The sequence below is a fragment of the Tachypleus tridentatus genome, chromosome 6 (assembly GCF_004210375.1).
Source record: "Tachypleus tridentatus isolate NWPU-2018 chromosome 6, ASM421037v1, whole genome shotgun sequence".
NCBI lineage: Eukaryota > Metazoa > Arthropoda > Merostomata > Xiphosura > Limulidae > Tachypleus > Tachypleus tridentatus.
Genome location: NC_134830.1, coordinates 90674016 through 90694995, shown reverse-complemented (window position 1 = coordinate 90694995; position 20980 = coordinate 90674016). Strand labels below are relative to the sequence as shown.

Below are 20980 nucleotides of genomic sequence, written 5' to 3'. Positions count from 1 at the left end.
CATTCGCCCACCACACAACCTCTCATTTCTGTACAAAGAAACTGCCAAAAGGTGACTGTATCAGCAGGTTTCAGAAATGTTTTCTGTAAGGAAAGATATACAGAATGGAAGGAAGCAATCAGTGTTTTGATGTCATCAAGATTGAAACTCAAACCTCAACAGTTCCATTGCATCAAAGTGGCCATTTTTCTTTGTGTGTAGGTGAACTGGATGGAGAACCCTTCTGTTTATGACCACATCTTTTTTCTTTACTGTCTTTATTTGAGGGAAGTCTATCGACCTCCATGGAACCTGCCCTGGGTCAATTGGGCAGGTCTTTGTTGTTGGAAGAGGATTTGAGCAAATGAGGACGAGAATGAATTATTGTTTTGCATCCTGGGGTGGGAGAAGAAGATGTATCCAAGGAAATGCTTGTACACAGAACCAAAAGAAATAGATCATGGGATTTGTTGGAATGTATGTAAGGGACAGAGATGAGTATTGTAGTTGATTCTTCAACATTTTTAACGATGGAGATCAAAAGACTTTCATTTGTTTTGAGAACGATTCTTTTGGAGGCACAGAGAGATCTGATTGCACTCCCACTCTAGTAGTGGAACATAGCACAGTAGTGTATGTCAGAAATGAATTGGTAAAGAGCAACTTTTGAACCTCAGGATAAGTAATGTTATGAATTGTTTTCAAATGCTGCACCTCTTTTTCTTCCAACCATTTAGGGCAAAAATGAAAGTAGGATGTGTGAGAGCCATTGCAATTCATGCAATGAGGATCCATTTCAGACTCACAGGCATCGTGGTCCTTGCCACCACAACAAGCACATGTCAAGGAACCATGACTTAACATCTTTGAGTGACTGAACTGCTGACACTGGAAACATTGGAGAGGGTTTGGAATGTATGGAATTAAGATAACCTGCCTTGATGGTGGCAGGCAGACATGGTGATGTAAATGTGAAAATGAGGGCATTGGTTTGCATCATAATTCCATCTTTGCAAGTGTAATACGCCTCACTGTAGAAACTCCTTGAATGGAGAAACCAGCGAGAATTTCTGACTCAGGGATGTTCTTCAAACCCCTCTCAACAATAACTCCTTGTGATGAGTTCAAAGTAGCATGAAGTGTATCCTCAATAGGTATATCTCCAATTGCCTTTGAATGCAAGAGGAGTTCACTGTGTTGAGATGTGGATGTTTCCACTGACATGTCACCAGATCAAAGCTTCTTTACTGACTCTGGAGAGCCAGCAAGTCCCTTTTTTCCTTTCTGAATGAAAGAGGGAAACATTTGCCCCAAAGGTTTGTCTGAGAGAGAATGCAGTATAAGAAAATGAGGTACAACAGGTATTACAGATGTTGAAGTACTCAGAATCTTCAAGACGTGATCGTTTACCTATGGACTGTTTTTCTACTATTTTATTTAATTTTTATTTAGAGGATCCATAATAAAAGAGGAAATTTCGGTGCCCACTGACCCCACCCACCATGGAGCCCTATGAGGGGAGGCACTACAATGTCAAACAAGGACACTGCAGCAACACCAGGGTTTCGTGAGCACCATACCCAAACACCAGCATCAGATACAATGTTCACAACACCTGTTCAAAACATCCAAAACTGGTATTTGGTTGACCCTAGCCCAAGTGGATTAGCCAACTGACCTAAGGGGGGCCAGTCAAAGGCTGCCCGTCTACAGGAATTCAAGGCCAAAGTGGTGTGTAAGGGTTGGACCCATCAACCACCAGGATTCTCTCCTCCCCTTCACAGGTAGCCATGCATGGCAAACACGTGGGTGGATGTTTAGATCCCAAAGGAGGTAAACTGAAAGAACAGAACCTTCCCTTGGAGGTTCCCTACCATGTACAGGAATCCACACTGAGGGACTAGCTATTTGAAATCTATTAAATAATGTACATAACATAATAAATTGGAGACTTTTACAAGATAAATTATACTACATAACAGTATCCAAATTAATAGTGAAGTTCTGAATGATCTGGCTCAGCAAATCTCAACCTCAAACACATTTTTAAACAAGTTTTGAGTAAGTTACTACAAAGCCATGGAATTAGTGAGAGACTCTTATATTGAACTCAAGAGATTCACCTGATGTGGTTTTACAACTCTACCAAGCTGAGGAGCTAGAAAAATGTCTGGCTCTTCTGGAGGATGTCCAATGTTCACTAGAACATATCCATCTTCATTTGGTTGATTCAAGGTATCATTAGTGTGGGTTCCACTGCTGGATTGATCATCATCGAAAGTGCTATCTTCATCTTCATCACTCACCATAACTACATCATCTTCTTCAATGGATTTCTCAGTAGTTTTCCCCTTATCATTATTTTCTAGTGCTACATTCATGACATCTACAACAAATGCCAATAAACATCATTATGTAACATTTAATAAACTTCTAAGTGTATCAACATTAAGGAAAATGTCAAATTTTATCCAAGTAAATCTGAATAACAATACATATCTGTTTTTAACTTAAGAACTTGCAAAAAACACACAAAAGTAAATATAAAAAAAGAGTTAGCTTTTCAGTGATGTGATAAGAGGTGGTACAGAATAAATGACAGAGCATAATATCAATATCAAATATTTTTATCAGCATATTATTTCAGGCAGAATACTTTTTTATTTCAGGAACATAAAATCCTCAATAACCCAATTATCAAAATTGTGATTTCATTATAACAAACAAAATAATATTATGGATATTGAAAGTCCAAGGAAAATCATTGAACACAAAATGAAAAGTACAAAAATATGAAATAAAATTAAAAATACTTTTTTAAGAAATGTTTCAAATTTATACTAACAGCTTCACTTTGATAGATTGTTTTGGCAGAGTATTCATGATGAAACTTTGTAAAATGGATGACAACTGCCTGTTGTGGAGACACAAATGTAGAAGATGATGCTTCAAAAGGTGGAAGACTTTCGAAATATCTTCCTGTACACTTGTGTCTCAACAGCAGGCAGTAGCCACCCATTCTACAAAGTTTCAGAAGCTTCACTTGTCTATTGTTTTCACATTTGAATACTTTTAAATTTTATACTTTACAATGGCAATTTGATCCTATATATGTACATGACAGATAACAAACCACACTAAGAGAAACTATGTAAACAAGTAGTCAGGTTGTAATTGTGATGTATTTAACTCTAGGTAGACTTAAAAACTTATTTAATCTTTTTTTGTTATTTTGTTTCTAATTTTTACATTAGTTATTTTTGTAAAAAAATTAAAACAACAAATAAGGCAGTATACATAAAAAAAAAAAGTAACTCTGTACTGATATTACTGTTGAAGCCTATTTCAATAACTTGTAATCAAGAGTATTCCTCATTGGCACTGGATGTTTCATACTATGTTGATTTGCACAAAACATTTAATTTTCCTTTCAAATATATATTTACAAACTCCAAAAAATATACTTACATGAGAAAAAAATGTCTCAAAACTACTGTAATTTAGCTGATTTTCTAACTAAGACATAAGCAGGATAAAAAACATTCCATTAATTTCCAGGACCAGAAATCACAATAGCAGACAATCAGTGATGTCGAGAAACCCACTTGTTGAGAAATTTATATGCAAAAACGGCTCGTTTGGGTTGAGAAAATATTTTACATAGAAGAGCAAACAACGTTTCGACCTTCTTCGGTCATCGTCAGGTTCACAAAGAAAGAGGTAACTGACTGGAAGCTGACCACATGTTTGAAAGGGGTTGTGTATCTGAGTGTTGGAATGTAGAGGGCGGTGTTAGATGTTTGAATATATAATTTTATTTATTTTATTATATTAATATAGGTATAATGGCATTCCTTTATATTGGTTTATTTTGGGTTTAAGTTGTTGCATAAGTAAGGCTTCTTTAATTTTGCATTTGTTTATGTTTGTTTCTTTATTTAGTATTTGAGTGTTTTCTATGGTTATGTTGTGTTTATTTGACTTGCAGTGTTCGAAAACGTGTGAAGGTGACTTTTTATGTTCTTTGAATCTGGTTTCCATTTTTCTACTTGTTTCTCCAATGTAGAAGTCGTGGCATTATCACATTGTATTTTGTAAATAATGTTGGTGTGGTGTTTGTCAGTGTAGTTTTTACATAGTATAGACCTCAGTTTTGTGCCTGGTTTTTGAATAAATTTGGTATTAACTGGAATGTTATATTTTGTTACTAATTTTTGCCAAATGTTGGTTATTTGTTTGCTGATGTCAGGAATATATGGTATACAGCAGTATATGGTTTCGTGATTTTTTGATTCGTGAGGTATATTTACTTTAGTTGGTTGATTTTGCTTTCTGTCCAGGTGTGTGCATATAATGTTTTCTACGGTTTGTGGGGGAAACTTATTGATGTTGATGAAGTATTGTTTTATTTTGTCTAATTCATTGTTAATTTTATCTGGTGGGCATAGTTTTATGGCTGTGTTTATTTGGTTTCTTAGTATGTTGAGTTTTTGTTTTGTTTCATGTGCTGAGTCCCAAGGAATGTATAGTCCAGTATGGGTGATTTTTTGGTGGATTTCTATTTTGAATTGTGTGTCGGTTCTTGTAATTTTGAGGTTAAGAAATGATATTTGATTGCTTTCTTCCTGTTCACATGTGAAGTTAATGTTGGGATGTATAGAGTTAATGTGATTGAAAAAATTAAGTATGTGTTCTGTAGATTTGAATCCTGCAACTGTGTCATCTACATATCTGTACCAGTATAGTGGTGGATGTAATGCTATGTTAATTGCTTGTGTTTCAACTTGTGTCATAAAAATATTGGCTAGAACTGGTGATACTGGGTTGCCCATGCTTAGGCCATTTGTTTGTATATAGTTTTGGTTGTTGAACATTAAGTTTGTCTTTATCGTGGTGAATTCTATTAGGGTTGCTAACTGGTTACTGGGAATTTCTATGGTTGGGTTAGGGTCTCGGATATAGAATTTTAAGGCTATTTTGCAGGCTTCAGTGGTTGGAACTTCTGTAAAGAGGGATATAACATCGAAACTGGCCATTAAGGCTTTATGATTAAGTTGATTTAGATTAGACTTGAAATTAAAAGAGTCTTTGATGAATGAGCTGGCTGATGTTACATATTTGGAGAATGCCCATGCTATGTATTTACCAAGATTGTAATTAAACGATTCATAGGTGGACATTATTGGTCGTAATGGACAATCTGGTTTATGAGGTTTGGGGATGCCGTATATTTGCGGTGTGCGTGAGTCGGTTTTACGTAGGTAGAAATAAAGTGTTTGTGAAATTGTGTTGGCATTTTACATTTGTAAAATATTTTCTCAACCCAAACGAGCCGTTTTTGCATATAAATAGCAGACAATGCAAGTGAGGTTACATATCTGATTATGAGCAACAAAATGAAATAGCTACAGCAGGAATCTGCTGAAAAGCTGTCTCATTTATTGGTTATAAAGCTATGTTAGAGAAGATTATTGAAATTTTTTTGAAAGAAATAGTGATATGGGGGGGCACGTAATGTGGTTTTGACATTTTATTTCTCAGTAAAGCAAGAAGACTGGTAAATTCTAAATTTGTATTCTAGTTTTTCAATATCTAATATATATTCCTAACTAACTGCACATTCAGATATTTATGCATGGGTAGAAAGATCTAAAATGGGCAATTTGTAGCATTAAAGCATCATGTCACACATGAAAATGAAAACTGAGAATTTAAAACTAAATTTCACATAATTTAATAATTTGAATTATAAACTGTATTTTGATTCTAAGCTTACTTACACTGATAATATACTTGTACACTTTGACTATCCCATATACAAGTTAATGATTATCAGATACAATAAATAAGCATACCCCTATATTTAATTATCAAATAAGTTTTTAAACTAGTTCAACAAAACTATGTTTATTGAACTATTTTTAGTTTTAACAATACAGAATTTCATTAAATGATATTATATTTCAAAGACTAAACATACATTTATTTGATTAAGAATGTATATTCAAATCATTTAACCCAAGAGACAAGCCAAAAAGAAAGTTACATATTATGTTAATACAACCGAAGCTTAATTTAAATCTAGTTTCCTCTGGCACATTCCATTTTCATAAATTAACTGGACAACATTTTTTACTGAAATATATTTAACAAGTTTCAGGAAATTCTGTATCAAGGAATTATTTTTTAATGCATTTTATATGGTACCTTCTACAATGATTTTAACTTGCTGGTGAAATAGTCAAAATTCTCTAATATTTTGAAGTTCCTTTTGGAGAAGGTGACAAAAAACTTGTAAAAATAAAAACTAGAAACTGTTGTTAGTTCTTACTTATGCTAAAAAAAAACATGAACCAGTAAATGGTAACATCAAACAATTACTAAAATCTTGTAATCTTTTAGATTATAAACATTTCAACTGCCTAGTTTGTTTTTCAAAATAGTATTCATTTAACATCAACTTTACTTATTCACATCCTGTAACACAAACCAGGAAATTTCCTTCATAAAGAATATATATCCATAGATTACCTTTAGTTTTTTTTGAAGTCTCCAAAGTCTGGTTAAATTTTTTTGATTGCTCTTCAAAATTATCATCACCTTCTTCATCACTACTTCCAATTAAAATGATGTCTTTGTCTAATGATTTTCTTTTTACAGGTATATAATTGTTTCCTGTATGGTCAGCTGTACCATTAGCTCGTTGTTCTGTAATTTGCTGTGGATGAACAGAAACTGTTGAAGGTGACTGAATACATGTTAACTGTAGTTCTGGGTTCTCTTCTAGTCTCTTTAAAAGTAACCGCCTCTCTTGGAAAACCCGCAGCTGAGCTTCTTGAAGAAACTTCTTTCTTTCTTGCTCTTCTTTCTGAGCCTGTATTGTCTTAGCATCCAGCTCACTTTCAGACATAATACTCCTGTACAAGAAAATATTACAGTTGAGACTAATATAATACAAACTGTGAAATGTTGGTCAAAATAGATTACTATATGTTGTAATATACATGGTCATTATAAAGTCCTTGTACAGTTTTGAATTTTCATAACTTCAGTTCTACAGATGATAAAATCAGCCTGTATAAAGCATTGAGAAGATTGATGCAATTATTCTATCATGATTTAGCAATAATTTGGTTATTTTTTATTTTATTAATTTGTTCATTATTTTATTTGCAGAAATAGGATTGACCCATGGCATCAATAGAAGAGAAAGTGAACTGTGTCCTGTGGCTAGCTGAGCTAAAATCTGTCATTGCAGTCCAAAGAAGATTTAAAACCAATTACAATAGAGATGCACCACACAGAAATTCTATAATTAACTGGATGAATAAGTTCAAAGAAACAGGTTCTGTCAATGATAAGCCACGATCTGGAAAGCCAAGTGTAAGTGAGGAAAATATAGCACCTGTAGAACACTCCTTTATTTAAAGTCCATGGAAATCAGTAAAATGGGCATTTTTGAAGCTGGGTATTTCAGATTCAACAGTATGTAAAATTTTCAGAACAAAACCTCACATGAAAGACTACAAAATTCAAGTCCATCAAATACTGCAAGAAAAGAATTATCATGCATGATTGACTTTCTGTCATCAATTTGATAAAAAACTTGTCAGTAATGCCACATTTTTGGACCATTTAATGTTTTCCAATGAAACAACATTTCACATTAGTGGTAAAAGTCAACAGGCATAACTGCTACATATGAGGCACTGAAAAGCCACATGAATTTGAGGAACATGAAAGAGATTCTCCCAAGATCAATGTCTGGTGTGCATTAGGAAAGGACTGCATAATTGAACCATTCCTTTTTGAAGAACAGGATTGTTCAAGGTGAGAGTTATATAGAAATGCTGCAAAATTACTTTATTCCTGAACATATATGATTAGGACTGATATCAGATAGTGTTTCAACAAGATAGTGCACCTTATCACTTTGCTCTCAGAGTTAGACAGCTTCTGAATGAAAATTTCCCTAACAGATGGATTGGAAGAGGTGGACCACTCTCCTGGCCACCACAATTACCAGATTTGAGCCCATTGGATTTCTTTTAATGGGGACATATAAATATCAGTGTTTATTCAACAAAACCTTGTTCTTTAGATGACCTTCAGACTAGGATAACCAATGTGATTCAAGATATTACTGAAATTCAACTGCAAAAGGTATTTGCAGAACTTCAAGAATTCCATCATGGTTTGTATATGTAATGATGGTATACATGTTGAAAACTAAACTCTCAAGAATAAATCTATGTAAAAATATAATAAATTATTTAATTAAACCTTTTACAGGTTGATTTTATCATGTATAGAACTGAAATTATGAAAATTTAAAACTGCACAAGGACTTTATAATGATCCTGTACTTAAAACCACAAACAGTTAATTCAACAACACAAAAAAACAATTTCTCATGAAAGCAAGCCACCTACATAGATCAAGGCTAACAACTTTCCAAAGTGTTAGTATACTTTAATGCTGTTGCTCCTTTCTGCTCTTGTGACAAACTGTTAAAAAAGTTTACCTTTTCTTTCTGATCAAAGAATAAAGGATTGTACCTTTGGATACATACTTTCTTCAAAGTTAGCTGTTCTTTACCTAAATACTATTTCAAATAGATATTTACCTTTCTGCACAAGAAACATATATTAACTCTGTCACTATAAGTCAAATCGGCTGAGTTTATGACCCTAATTGGGAATTATAATTTTCACACTATAATTTCTAGTATGATTTATGTATCCTCATGAAACTTTGCAAGTTATCAGTAATCAATGAGAATTATTTGTAGACAAAAAAACATTCAATAAAAATTTCTCTATAAATATATGGAGTCAAAGTGTTGACTGCTCAATGTGCAAAGTGATTTTCATGTTTAAATTAAAACTACTTTCTTCATCTGAAAACAATCTCTTTTTTTATATTTTATTTGCATAACTTCTAAAACCTCCTAAATAAATTTTAGATATTTTTTCAGTAAAACTATATATTTTATGTGTTATTTTTCTCTACCATAACTCAGTAGTAAGATTGGTCAATTTGAGCACCCTTGTAAACATACATACACACAAAAAGAAAATGAAATATAACACTATTACACTTTTTACCTTTCTAGGATGACTTCAGGTTGTAACATGAAACTACTATCATAAACAGCTATACAACAGTAAGATCTGTTCATACTTCAGTTTTATTATTTTATTGCTCTTATAACTGTCTAACTAATATTTCTGCCATTTAAGTTTCAAATCACTTGGAGAATGTGCATCTCATGTTACCCTATCAAATTACATAATGCATGGGCTACTTGCAAGATGCTAGTTAGTACACTTTATGGCAAATTATTATTCTTTATTTTACCTGACCTAGCCTAAAATGCTTCTATTTTTACATTTTTTAATTTTTTTTCAGTAAAACGTTCTAGAATGATTTCAGATTGTAACATAAAACTACATTTCTTTATCCCAAATAGTTTAATTCTCATAACATTGCATGCCTGTTTATAGAAAAATTAGTTTTATTACTCTTTAAACTGTGTCTAAACTGAAATCCCTACCATAAAATTATGGTACTCACATTACCTTATTGAATTGCACAATGTACAGGCTACATGCAAATTATGAGCATACCCTTGTGAAAAATAATAATTATTATTATTCTTTATTTTATCTAACTGAACCTTATATAATCTGAAAAAAATGTATAATTTGTACATTTTAGCTAATTTTATAGGATTAAAAAAATAAACACGTGCATACCTGGGCCTTTTTTTTCAACTGTCAATGACATTAAACTCTATTTTTTAAATTAATACTAATGGCACTACTGCACTAAATTTTCATTCAATTAAATAGTACATAAAGGAACACAGAATAACATCATATAAACACAGGCAATGTCTCATAGCTATCACAGTAAACAATTTTTCAGATTTTCCAACTATGAGAGAACAGCCTTTTAAAATTTCATACAAGCTTTTAATGCGGTTCCTTTGGAAATAAAGTTTGAACTGGAAGTAAGAATAGACAGAATAAACAACATAAGATAATATATCAGTTGACAGATTAAAAGCTTAGCTTTCTGTTGTTATTAATAAAATAGTATTAAACATCAAATAGAACTAATGCCAATTTCTAAAATACAGGATGTGAAAAGAAAGACCTGATTTACTATTTTATGGCTTTGTAAACAAGTACAATTGAAATCCATAAACGTTATGCTTTGCCTGAGTGATTAGAATATTGTAATGAATAACTTACATTAAATGTTGTAAATCTTGGAAGGGCGATAGATAAATTATAGAAAAGAGGATACATAGAGACGAAATGTTATAACTCTTACAGAAGAGGAAATTCAGGATTTTCTTTTAATACTACCTTATAAAATTAAAACATGTATAATATCAAAATTTGGATTATAACTAGATTTTTAGGCCAAATTTATTTGTATAGCATGATAACCAAGTGGTTTGATTAAATGTTGAATGTAGTTCACTAAAACCTTGTGACGTGTAGAGAAAGATACCTGTATCAAATATGTTAACTTGTGCAATTCCATGAAGGTTTTTTCCATACCATAAGCTTCTACTTCTAGTCAAGTTAATGAATATTGTGCAAACCAATGAGATAATTATCATTATACAATATCCTTCACCAATAAGGGGGACAATATATCCTCCATCCACCTTAATCCCCAGAAGCAGTAGCAATTTGACAAAGGTTCATTCTTGATAAGGCAAATGAAACAAATCAGAAATGGAAAGGAAGGGTGAGAGGTTGTGCAGAGAGATGAGCATATCTGAATTTTATATTTTTAGGTAAGAAACATGTTAACTTTGGAAATGCTATACACCTCTCTACACAATAAACAACTGAAACTCCATTAAAACAAAGGTAGAGAATTTAGTGCAGTTAAAAAAAATCACAAAGATAAGCTCCTTTCTTATAACATTAGAAAAGGAAAGTCTATGGAGTATGTCACCCACTAGAATAGGGAGGTGCTAACCTGATGGGGCATCAATCAATGGAAGATCACAACCATCTCAAGGAGAGAATACTCTTTGCCCACAAAAAGTTTTATAACAAATGATACAGTCAAAAGAACCTTCTTACAAGTACCAAAGTACAAATAAAATGAAAGTCTAGCTGTTCCATATTGGCAAAATACCTAAGTGAGATACTTACCACAATAATCAGGCTCAGGAAGCAATTTCCCAGACCTGTTTCTCAAAGACAACGTAAGACCCATCTGGCTAGATTAACAAACAGAATAGTTTGGTTAAAGATGTAGTAGGGTGGCCTGTACTATATTTCTCAAAACATCCACTGAGGAGTGCATCTGCTCAGTATCATACCAATGGTATCACAATACTCCAAAAGAGAACTTTCCATATTGATCTTCCCAGCAGCTTGAAACTAGAAAATAAGGGGCTCTCCTCTTGCTTCAATAGAAGAAACTGGGAGGATGGAAGTTGCACAGTGAAAAATACTGGAGAAGTGCTTGGATCAAACAGCGAAATTTACATCTGCATACAGCCCCACACTAAGAGTGTACACACGAGTGTGTTGTCTTATATCAAACCCACCTTGGGCTATTTGCTGTGTCCACCAAGGGGAGTCAAACCCCTGATTTTAGTGTTGTAAATTTGAAGACTTACCACTGTCCAATGCTAAGAGAGTATGCAATGAATCACCAAGGTGAAAGACAGCAGGTGCTAGCCAGATGCATCAGTAGGCTAACATGGTGTTATAATTATTTTCTTCAAGTGCAAAAATGGCATGTAGGTAAGAATATATAGATACTGCTGAAGGAATCTGGTGAAAAATTCTATCTCAGCAATAGGTAGAGCAGGGACACATACATTTACCACTTCCTATATTCTCACACCCCTGCTAGATGCAGATATTAGGAAAAAAAAGTAATCTTTTGAGGTAACACTTGCCACTTGATAGATTCCATTGTTTCTATACAATTTATATAAATATTGAATAACATGGCAAAAACCTATAAGAGAAAAATAAGGAACTCACCATCAGAGATCCACTAATAACAATAATATATGGCAAATGGAGGTAAATAAACCCCACAATACCCTATGGGTAAGTAATGTGACAATAATGTGTAGGGGTCATTCACAACCACACCTATTAGATCTCATACATGGGACAACAACATCAAGAGACAAAAGAACAAGAGTTGATAAACTTGCTGTGAGAAGACACTAAAAATAAGATAAGAGTCATCACCCACAGAAAAACAGCCAGATTTAATGTATAACTAAACTGGACAAAATGAAGTTACCAGAAAAGCCTGAATTCCATAGAAGTAAAAAATGTCAATGAGTGATATGAAAAGGAGCAATACAAATGCAGTGACAATGACAGACTGTAGAGAATAAAAGGAAAATCTATGTCAGAATGACTGTTTAGAGCAGAAATGAATGGGAGGATGAAGAAAACATTCAAGTACTTTCCCAAGCTACCCAGAGTTGGTTATCAAAGGACAGCCACAAATGGATACCAGAGGAGTGGAGGGAAATCTGAAAGGCAATGATGATATGTTTGTTATAATGGAAACAAATCCATTTGAAACACCACTCTATGAGAACGGTCCAGGTCTAGGTCAAGCTCTTAAGACAAGATAAAACAACAACCATATCGGCTAGTTTTGGGCCCCAAAGAGAAAGTCTAAATACAAAACAGAGGTGCTCAAATTGAGTGCTTCACTACACAGGGAATGGAAAATATGAGAGATGAAGTATCTAAATGAAAGATATGAAGATCAAATAGAGATGAGATAGAAAAGTGTGCTAAGCCTGTAGAGCAGACACAATCTTGAGGATGTACGGATAGAAAAATCTCTCACCCATAAACTATATATCAGAAATAAGTCAGACATTCAGAATTGCACTCCACTTGAACATAAGCATTGGTGGAACGTTGTGTGTGGAGAATAGGTTGTTATCAAGCAAAAAAGCAACATAATGTTCCACATGTACAAATTCAGTAGAGATGTGGAAACCTACATGTGTGAATGAAAAAAGCCCACAGACTTACTGTTCAGTTGAAGAGGGCACTAAATAAATGAAGTATGGTAAAGGTGAGGGAAGAGAGATTCCAGGGTGATGTGGGATTAAGTACACTACCATAAGAGCATAGGGTGGAGGGGGTAGACAGTGAATCTCTGGATATACTTGTACTGATAAGTCAGAAAACACTAAAGGGGTCATGTGTGGGTAGACCCAAAAGAAACAGAATAAGGGATAAAAGAGAATTGATAATATCCAAAACAGAAATACTTCATGCAGGAAATGAAGAAGCTGTGAAAACCTTGACATCAAAAGCTCCATGTCTCAAAAACATAAATTGAGCTTGTCCTATATATGAAGCAGTGGACAAATTTAATGGTCATGTGAAACAACTAGAAATTCTGTTGGACAATCAAATACTATAAAATTGAATGACTGAACTTATCCTTTGGACAACCAAATTATTTCAGACTTCAAAGCTATACATACTGCCTTGTGCAAGGGAATGTGAGAATATTATCAAAGAAGTGAAAGATCCCATGTTATTCTTATAGTTGTATCAAATGGTTCTGGTGGCTCGCTTCAAATTTCAAACATAAACACATTACAGTTTTCATTCCTGAGGCATGCAATGCACACCACAAGTCCAGACTGGCACACAAACTTCCAGAAACACATGCATTTTACTACAAGGCTTAATTTACAACCTGTCTTCTACAGTATAATGTATGGAAATCCATCAAACATGTGCACACAAGCAAGTTTATATCAGTACTATATAAGACAGTATATAGTACTGTCAGCATTTCTGTGCAACTGTCAGGAAGCAAATCTTATATAAACAATTCTCTATACAAGACTGACCACATGAAAAGGTTCAGGCAAGGAATGAAAGTGCATGATAGACTGAATGAAATATGAATTTGCAGGTTATAAAACTGACATAAATAACTTGTTTACATTCTCTTATTACTGTGACAATATATAACGGTTCAAGCAAAGAATGAATGAAATATGAATTTGCAGGTTATAAAACTGACATAAATAACTTGTTTACATTCTCTTATTACTGTGACAATATATAACGGTTCAAGCAAAGAATGAATGAAATATGAATTTGCAGGTTATAAAACTGACATAAATAACTTGTTTACATTCTCTTATTACAGTGACAATATATAACGGTTCAAGCAAAGAATGAATGAAATATGAATTTGCAGGTTATAAAAATGACATAAATAACTTGTTTACATTCTCTTATTACAGTAACAAAAAATTAAACATGCAAACTACAGTAATGCAAACATAATGTAAAATTCAAAAAATGAGAAACTTTGTTTTTAATTTAATTAATATGTATTATGAACAACTTATTTGTTCATTTCTTCATTTAAAATATAAAATTAAAGATACAATTAAAATAATAAATTTTAGCTAATGTCTTGTAATTAATGACAATAACTTTTACGTAATTATATTCCAATCTCATTTTCATTACTGAAACATAGGTGTATGTCTCAATTAAGATATGTTTGAATATTACCTGATTTCTCTTCTTTGAAAAGGATTCTTTTTTTTCTTTTTTTCCATGACTTTTTTCTTTCTGTGTTCAACTTCAGAGTCATTATCCAGACTCTGATCAGTGTTTTCAAGGTTTGTATTCTCAGAAGAATGAGTACTACTACTGGCAGTGCTTTCAGTGTCAGATTCACTGGTATTATTATCACAATTTTCCTCTGCTAGCTCATTTTTCTCATTTTGGCAATTTTCAGTTTTCTCTGTATGGTCATTTTCTGCACTTGCAGATGAAATGACTTGCTCTGTGCTAGTTTCATCTGAAGATAACTTTATTTTCTTTTTTGAAATTTCTGATACATCGACTGATTTAATTTTATTAAACAATGGATCTTTGCTTTTAATTGTACTATTTTCTTCCACTAAGTCTTTGGTATGTTTACTATAAGATGAGGTTACACCTGTTGATGCTGGTGAAATTGATAAAGAAAGAGATCCTAATGTTACTTCTGCTTTCAGTGGTTGATCAGAGTGGTGTTTTCTAGCTGCCTCCAATAATTCTATATATAATTAAGAGAAATTTATACATTCTTAAATACAGTGAAGTAAAATCTCTAATTTGTGTTCAAGATAAAAGCTCAGTACTAATGCACATAAAGATAGACAGATGCAGAACATTATTTACTTTCCATTGTTGTGATAAAATACAAGTGTCAACATCTGCAAAGTCTTTCACAGAGATTTCCCTCAATTTTTTTTTACTTACTTACTTTGGAGTATAGTTATAGCATATGATGCAGCTTTGCAATTATTCTAAAAATTACCAATATTATGTAATTAAGCCCCTTGGTGGCCAAAAAGATTCAGTTCTTAGGTAGAGAATTTCTACACTAAAAATCATAGTATTACATTATTAACAGAAAAAATAGTGTTTAAAAGGGTCAGAAACATACTTGATGAACTTTGTAGATACATTTTTCTGAATTTAAAATCAATATTTTGAAACATACTTTGTGTAATTTCAAACTTATTTTTAAAGATTTTCAATCTAATATAATAACAAAGATTATATTTCAGATATTCTAAAATGTCTTACTACATCTGAGACTTATCTAAATGCTTTACAAAAATGTCAATTAATTCATATATAACCAAAGACTGCAATGACTTAAGATACTCAAGCATAGTATACAAGTTTAAATCTTCACATTTTTAAAGTTATAATTTTACAGAAAATACAAAACCACCCTCTAAACACAATTATCAATACTTATCATAAATTTTGGTTAGTTTATTCTAAGTTTATAATACTACTGATCAATACTTCAAACTTGCATCATAATAATTTAACATATTAATTCTAAACACAGAAATCAAATCACAATAAAATGTGCTAAAATATGTAAACATTTGAGAAAAAGCTCACAAAATTGCACAATTTAAGCCAATAAAACAAAATAAAGGTTTTAACTCATGATAATATTTGAGAAACAGACTTACTCTCAAGCTCTGTGATCCCTTCATCCCAAGCCTTAAGACGATCATTATGTGCCTTGGTATGTCCAAGTAGGCTCCCAGGTAAGAAGTCATCTGCATCCATTTCTTTACTTGTGTTTATGTGGATTTCACCCAACCTAATTTAAACCTTAAAACAATAATAAACTTACTGGTACATAAAACAGTATAAAATCGTTTTATATAGATATAAAAAATAATTTTCTATTTGCATAACTGTAACTGTTTGGAATCATTACAAATTTGGTACTGTGTAAAATACTATCTGATTGAACCAAATGATGTCTATTTACATATAAAAAAGAACAATTCAGTGTTTTATATTAAAACTTGTATTTAAAAAAAAACATAACAGTTACAGTACATCATTATTTTCTTGGCACTTGTATATGATGTTAAAATAATACATAAATAATACAACATTAAATGTAATACCCAGTTTAAAATAATTTTAAAATTCAGACTAAACTATGATCTCTCAAATGTGGACTACACATTTTCATGTTTACCACATCATCATCAGAAATGACCTTGCAAGAAATAAGCATCAATACCAATCCTTCAAAAACAATGCAAACAAGATTATTATTATTTGCATTATCCTTACATATTAACATAGGCACATGGTGTAACAGAATTAACAAACAAAAATAGGATCAACTCATTTAAAAAAACATATAACTTAAATGACAAAACAGAACATGAATATGATAACAGGAAGGATTTATTAAATGCTTTGAAATTCTCACAATTCCATCATCAGTAATCTAGAAGTTCAAAACAAACAAAAAATATTTATAATTACAACAGGAATATATAAACAAGAGTAAATTTGAATAAACAAATACAAGTCAAGAAAATAAAAACATCATACAACTGAAATAGTAAAAATACATTTAAATCTAGTGAAGACTGTGTATTATTTAGGTACAGAAGGAGAGATTTTATGTACAATGTTTTTTTTTTTTTTAATAAGACATTCATAATCAAGTTTGGCTATTGAGAAATTTAGAGAGAGAGATGGGATGTCTTGTTTCTATATTGTGCTGACAAATAGTGGAGGTGGGAGGGTTTATGAAATTCCTTCCAGATTTTATAGATATGCCCACATGTTCACAAACTTGTACATTAAGGTTACGTTTGATTTCACTAATATAGGAGGCCTTACAGTCTCTACACATGTATGTAGACAAGATGTGAACAATAGGAAGGTGGCAAATAATATTTGTAGCAGAAAGATTTTGATTGATTGATTTAGTGTTTTATGGCATAAAGCAGCTAGGCTATCTGCACCAAACATCCGATAAAAAGGTAAAAATAAATTAAATGTAGTAAAATACATAAAAGTAAATGAAGGTAAAACAAAACATCACTGAAAAACAGAAAAAGCATAAAACCAATGTTGACACCTAGTCTACAATGTTAAGAGAGAAAGCAGAGTAAGAGAAGTTGTAAAGGACTTTCTCTAGCAAAATGGTAATGATCACAACCTGCCAGGAAGACTAACAGGTAAGTTCAAGAACCACCATCAGTCACCTGAAGTTGGCCTTTCCAGTCCTGGTTCCAGGTTATGTTGTCATAACAGCCATTATGAAACGGTAAAATAAGAAAAGTGTGAAAAGACATATGGCAAAATCGTAATAAAATTTAGCCAAATGTCCTGTAAAAAGGTAAAAGTAAAGTAAATGTAGTAAAATTCGTAATAGGAGACAAAGGTAAAAACAAAACAGCAATTAAAACATAAAATGACGTAAAACCAATGTTGACATCCAGTCTACAAAGTTGTAAAGGACTTCCTGTAGCAGAATGGTAATGATCATAACCTGCCAGGAAGACTAACAGGTAAGTACAAAAACCACCGTCAGTCACCTGAAGTTGGTCTTTCCAGTCCTGGTTCTGGATTATGTGTCATTATGGCCAGTACTAAAAGGTAAAGTAATAAAAGTGTTAAATAACATGCAGCAAAAGTGTAATAACAACTCGCCAGGACGACTAACGGGTAGTTCAAACAGCAGCGTTAGTCACCTGAAGTTGGCCTTTCCAGTCCTGGTGTCGAGTTATTTAATGTTCTGGCCATTTTACAATGTCAAATTGAACTAGAGAGATTGAGACTGAAAAGGGAACCACAATTAAAAAGGTGTAATGAATAAATATCAAACACTTAAATGAGGTTAAAAAGATTAATGGCCATTAACAAACTAAAAACTTTATCAAGGTGGACAGTGTCACCATCACCAATAACACTGTCCAATGTTACAGACAAACCCTGGGAAAGAACATGTTCAAAATATTGCCGTCGTTGAGAGTCGTAACGATGACAGGAAAGTAAAATGTGGCTTACAGTGATTTGAGTGTTACACAAACTACATACTGGTGCATCAGTTCCAGATAAAAGAAAATGATGAGTTAAAAAACTGTGACCAATGCGTAGTCTAGTTAGAACAACTTCCTCCTTCCGAACTTTACGAAAGCTAGACGACCAAAGCCCAATATAGGGTTTTATTTGAAAAAGCTTGTGATCACGTTGCTCACTCCAAGTGGACTGCCAGCTGGCACAGAGATGAGCCTTGAATACAGGACCATAGTCCATGACTGGAATACGCAAAATGGTGATAGTGCCAGAGCAGATAGATTTAGCTGCCATGTCTGCATGCGCATTCCTGCGAATACCAACGTGACCTGGTATCCAGAAAAACTGGATAGAAGTAGATGTTAATGAGAAAAGGGCCAGTCGGTTTTGTATATCAGCGAGAACAGGGTGTGAGCCAAAGTGAAGTGATTCCAGGGCCAGTAGAGAACTAAGGAAGTCAGTATGGTGGGATAGTCTGACCAGTGTATTCTGCAATGTTTCCCAAGAACAGAGCCAATTCATCCAATTGCGCATGGATGCGAAGGCCAAAAGGAGCAATGGCAGATCATCTGTTTTGTAAAATTAAGGCCCACTGATTAAGGAAAACACATCCCCAACTAAAATGCTTTGGTAAGGAGCGAAGTTTCGTGAGATTCCACATATTAGCTCTGAACTGGGAAGGTGCAAAAAGCCCCAGTGCAGAGTCAAAGTCCTTGATGATGAATGGGGTCCAGCATCTTTAAGGCCGAGGGTCTGCCAGAGCCATAGACCATTGATCCATAGTTGAGTTTTGAACGAATAAGAGCACGATATATCTTTAACATAGAACATCGATCCACTCCCCAACTGGCAATAGAGAGAACACGGAGGATGTTCAGCACTCTTGTGCAATTAACCCGTAACTGCTTTAAGTGTGGTATAAAGGTCAGCTTACAATCACAGATAAGCCCCAAGAACTTGGTCTCAGGGACCACTGGCAGCAAAACTTCACTGATATGGAGTTCAGGATCAGGGTGGATACCCCGTTGGCAGCAAAAGTGCATGCAAACGGTTTTAGAGAGAGAAAAATTAAAGCTGTTCACCATGGTCCACTTCAGTACACGATTGAGGGCAGTTTGTAGTTGCCGCTCAATATATCTCATGTTCGACGACTGACACGAGATGTGAAAGTCGTCAACATACAGCCCGTTTGCAACAGTGAGAGGGAGTTGTTCAGTGATGGCATTTATCTTTATACTGAGAAGTGTGACACTCAAAACACAGCCCTAAGGGACTCCAAGTTCCTGTACAAAAGAACGGGAAAGTGTCGAACCCACACAAACTTGCAATCTCCTGTCCATTAAAACTTTTTAATAAACATGGGTAAATGGCCACGTAGCCCATATATATAGAGGTCTCGCAAAATGCAATACCTCCATGTTGTGTCATAAGCCTTGTCAATGTCAAAGAATATTGAAACAAGATATTGGCATTTGAGAAAGGCTTCTCTGATTGATGTTTCAAGTCAAATTAGGTGGTCCGTGGTGGAATGCTGTCGTCAGAACCCACACTGGGTGGGTGAGAGGAGGTTGTTTGATTCGAGGAACCAAACAAGACAAGCATTAACCATCCTTTCTAAGGTCTTACAGAGACAGCTTGTTAAAGCAATTGGACGATAGTTTGTAGGAATCTTGGAATCTTTCCCTGGCTTAGAGAAAGGTAAAATAGCCTGGCGCCAGGTATCAGGAAAAATATTCTCCTGCCAGATCCGGTTAAAGACAATTAGAAGGACATCAAGAGAAGCAGGAGATAGATGGTGCAGCATGTCATAGTATACATCATCAGGTCAAACCGATGTGCTGCCAGACCGATGAAGGGCCATTTTTAGTTCCACCAGTGTAAAGGGACAATTATAGTCAAAGAGACAGTCAGTTCGAAATGAAAGAGGTGAACGCTCTGCCCGAGTCTTGATGGCAAAGAAGGTGGAGGAACAAGCAGAAATGCTAGATACCTGGCAAAAGCTTTCACCTAGAGTATCAGCGATGCTCTAGGCCATCAGCCACCTCCTGGCCATCAGAGAATAAGATTGAGAAGGGGGCAGAATTGTAGTGCCCACTGACCTTTTGATTCCTGTCCCACATGACCTTGGAACTGGTGGTAGAAGATATGCTGGTTGTGAACTTAATCCAAGATTCCTTCTGGCTTTGACATCTTACCCACCCAGCATGTGCACGGGCCCGTTGAAATGCGACGTGGTTTGAAAGTGTGGGATATCTATGAAAAGTATCCCAGGTCCGTTTTTGAGCCTTCTGTGCTAAGTGGCAAGCAGGATTCCACCACAGACAAGGATATCGTGGAAAACGTGTCAAGGTTTTAGAAATACACTGAGCAGCTGCTTATATAATACAGCCAGTTACCGCTGCCACACAGTCGTCTATTGATGGCTGATTCACGATGGCAGGATCAAGTTCTGCGAGAGCAGTGAAAGTGGACCAGTCTGTCTGATCCAGCTTCCACCGGGGCACGCAGGTAGGGTGGCATCGACCATGGCCATTCTCTCTCAAAAGTATAGGAAAATGATCACTGCCTGGTGGATTACTGTCAACCCTCCATGA

At 34.1% G+C, this 20980-nt stretch overlaps 1 protein-coding gene across 3 annotated transcripts in view; it reads right to left on the bottom strand.

Annotated features, from left to right (window-relative positions):
* Positions 1 to 20980, bottom strand: part of LOC143253024 (helicase ARIP4-like) — a 104811-nt gene that overhangs the window by 60447 nt on the left and 23384 nt on the right. For all 3 annotated transcript variants that reach the window (XM_076506100.1, XM_076506099.1, XM_076506101.1), the window contains 4 exons: positions 16022 to 16166; positions 14550 to 15081; positions 6511 to 6896; positions 2103 to 2365 (listed from right to left, as the gene is read on the bottom strand). In XM_076506100.1, coding sequence (XP_076362215.1) covers positions 2103 to 2365; positions 6511 to 6896; positions 14550 to 15081; positions 16022 to 16121 — 1281 coding nt within the window. In that variant the 5' untranslated portion in view covers positions 16122 to 16166. The remainder of the gene's footprint in view (positions 1 to 2102; positions 2366 to 6510; positions 6897 to 14549; positions 15082 to 16021; positions 16167 to 20980) is intronic.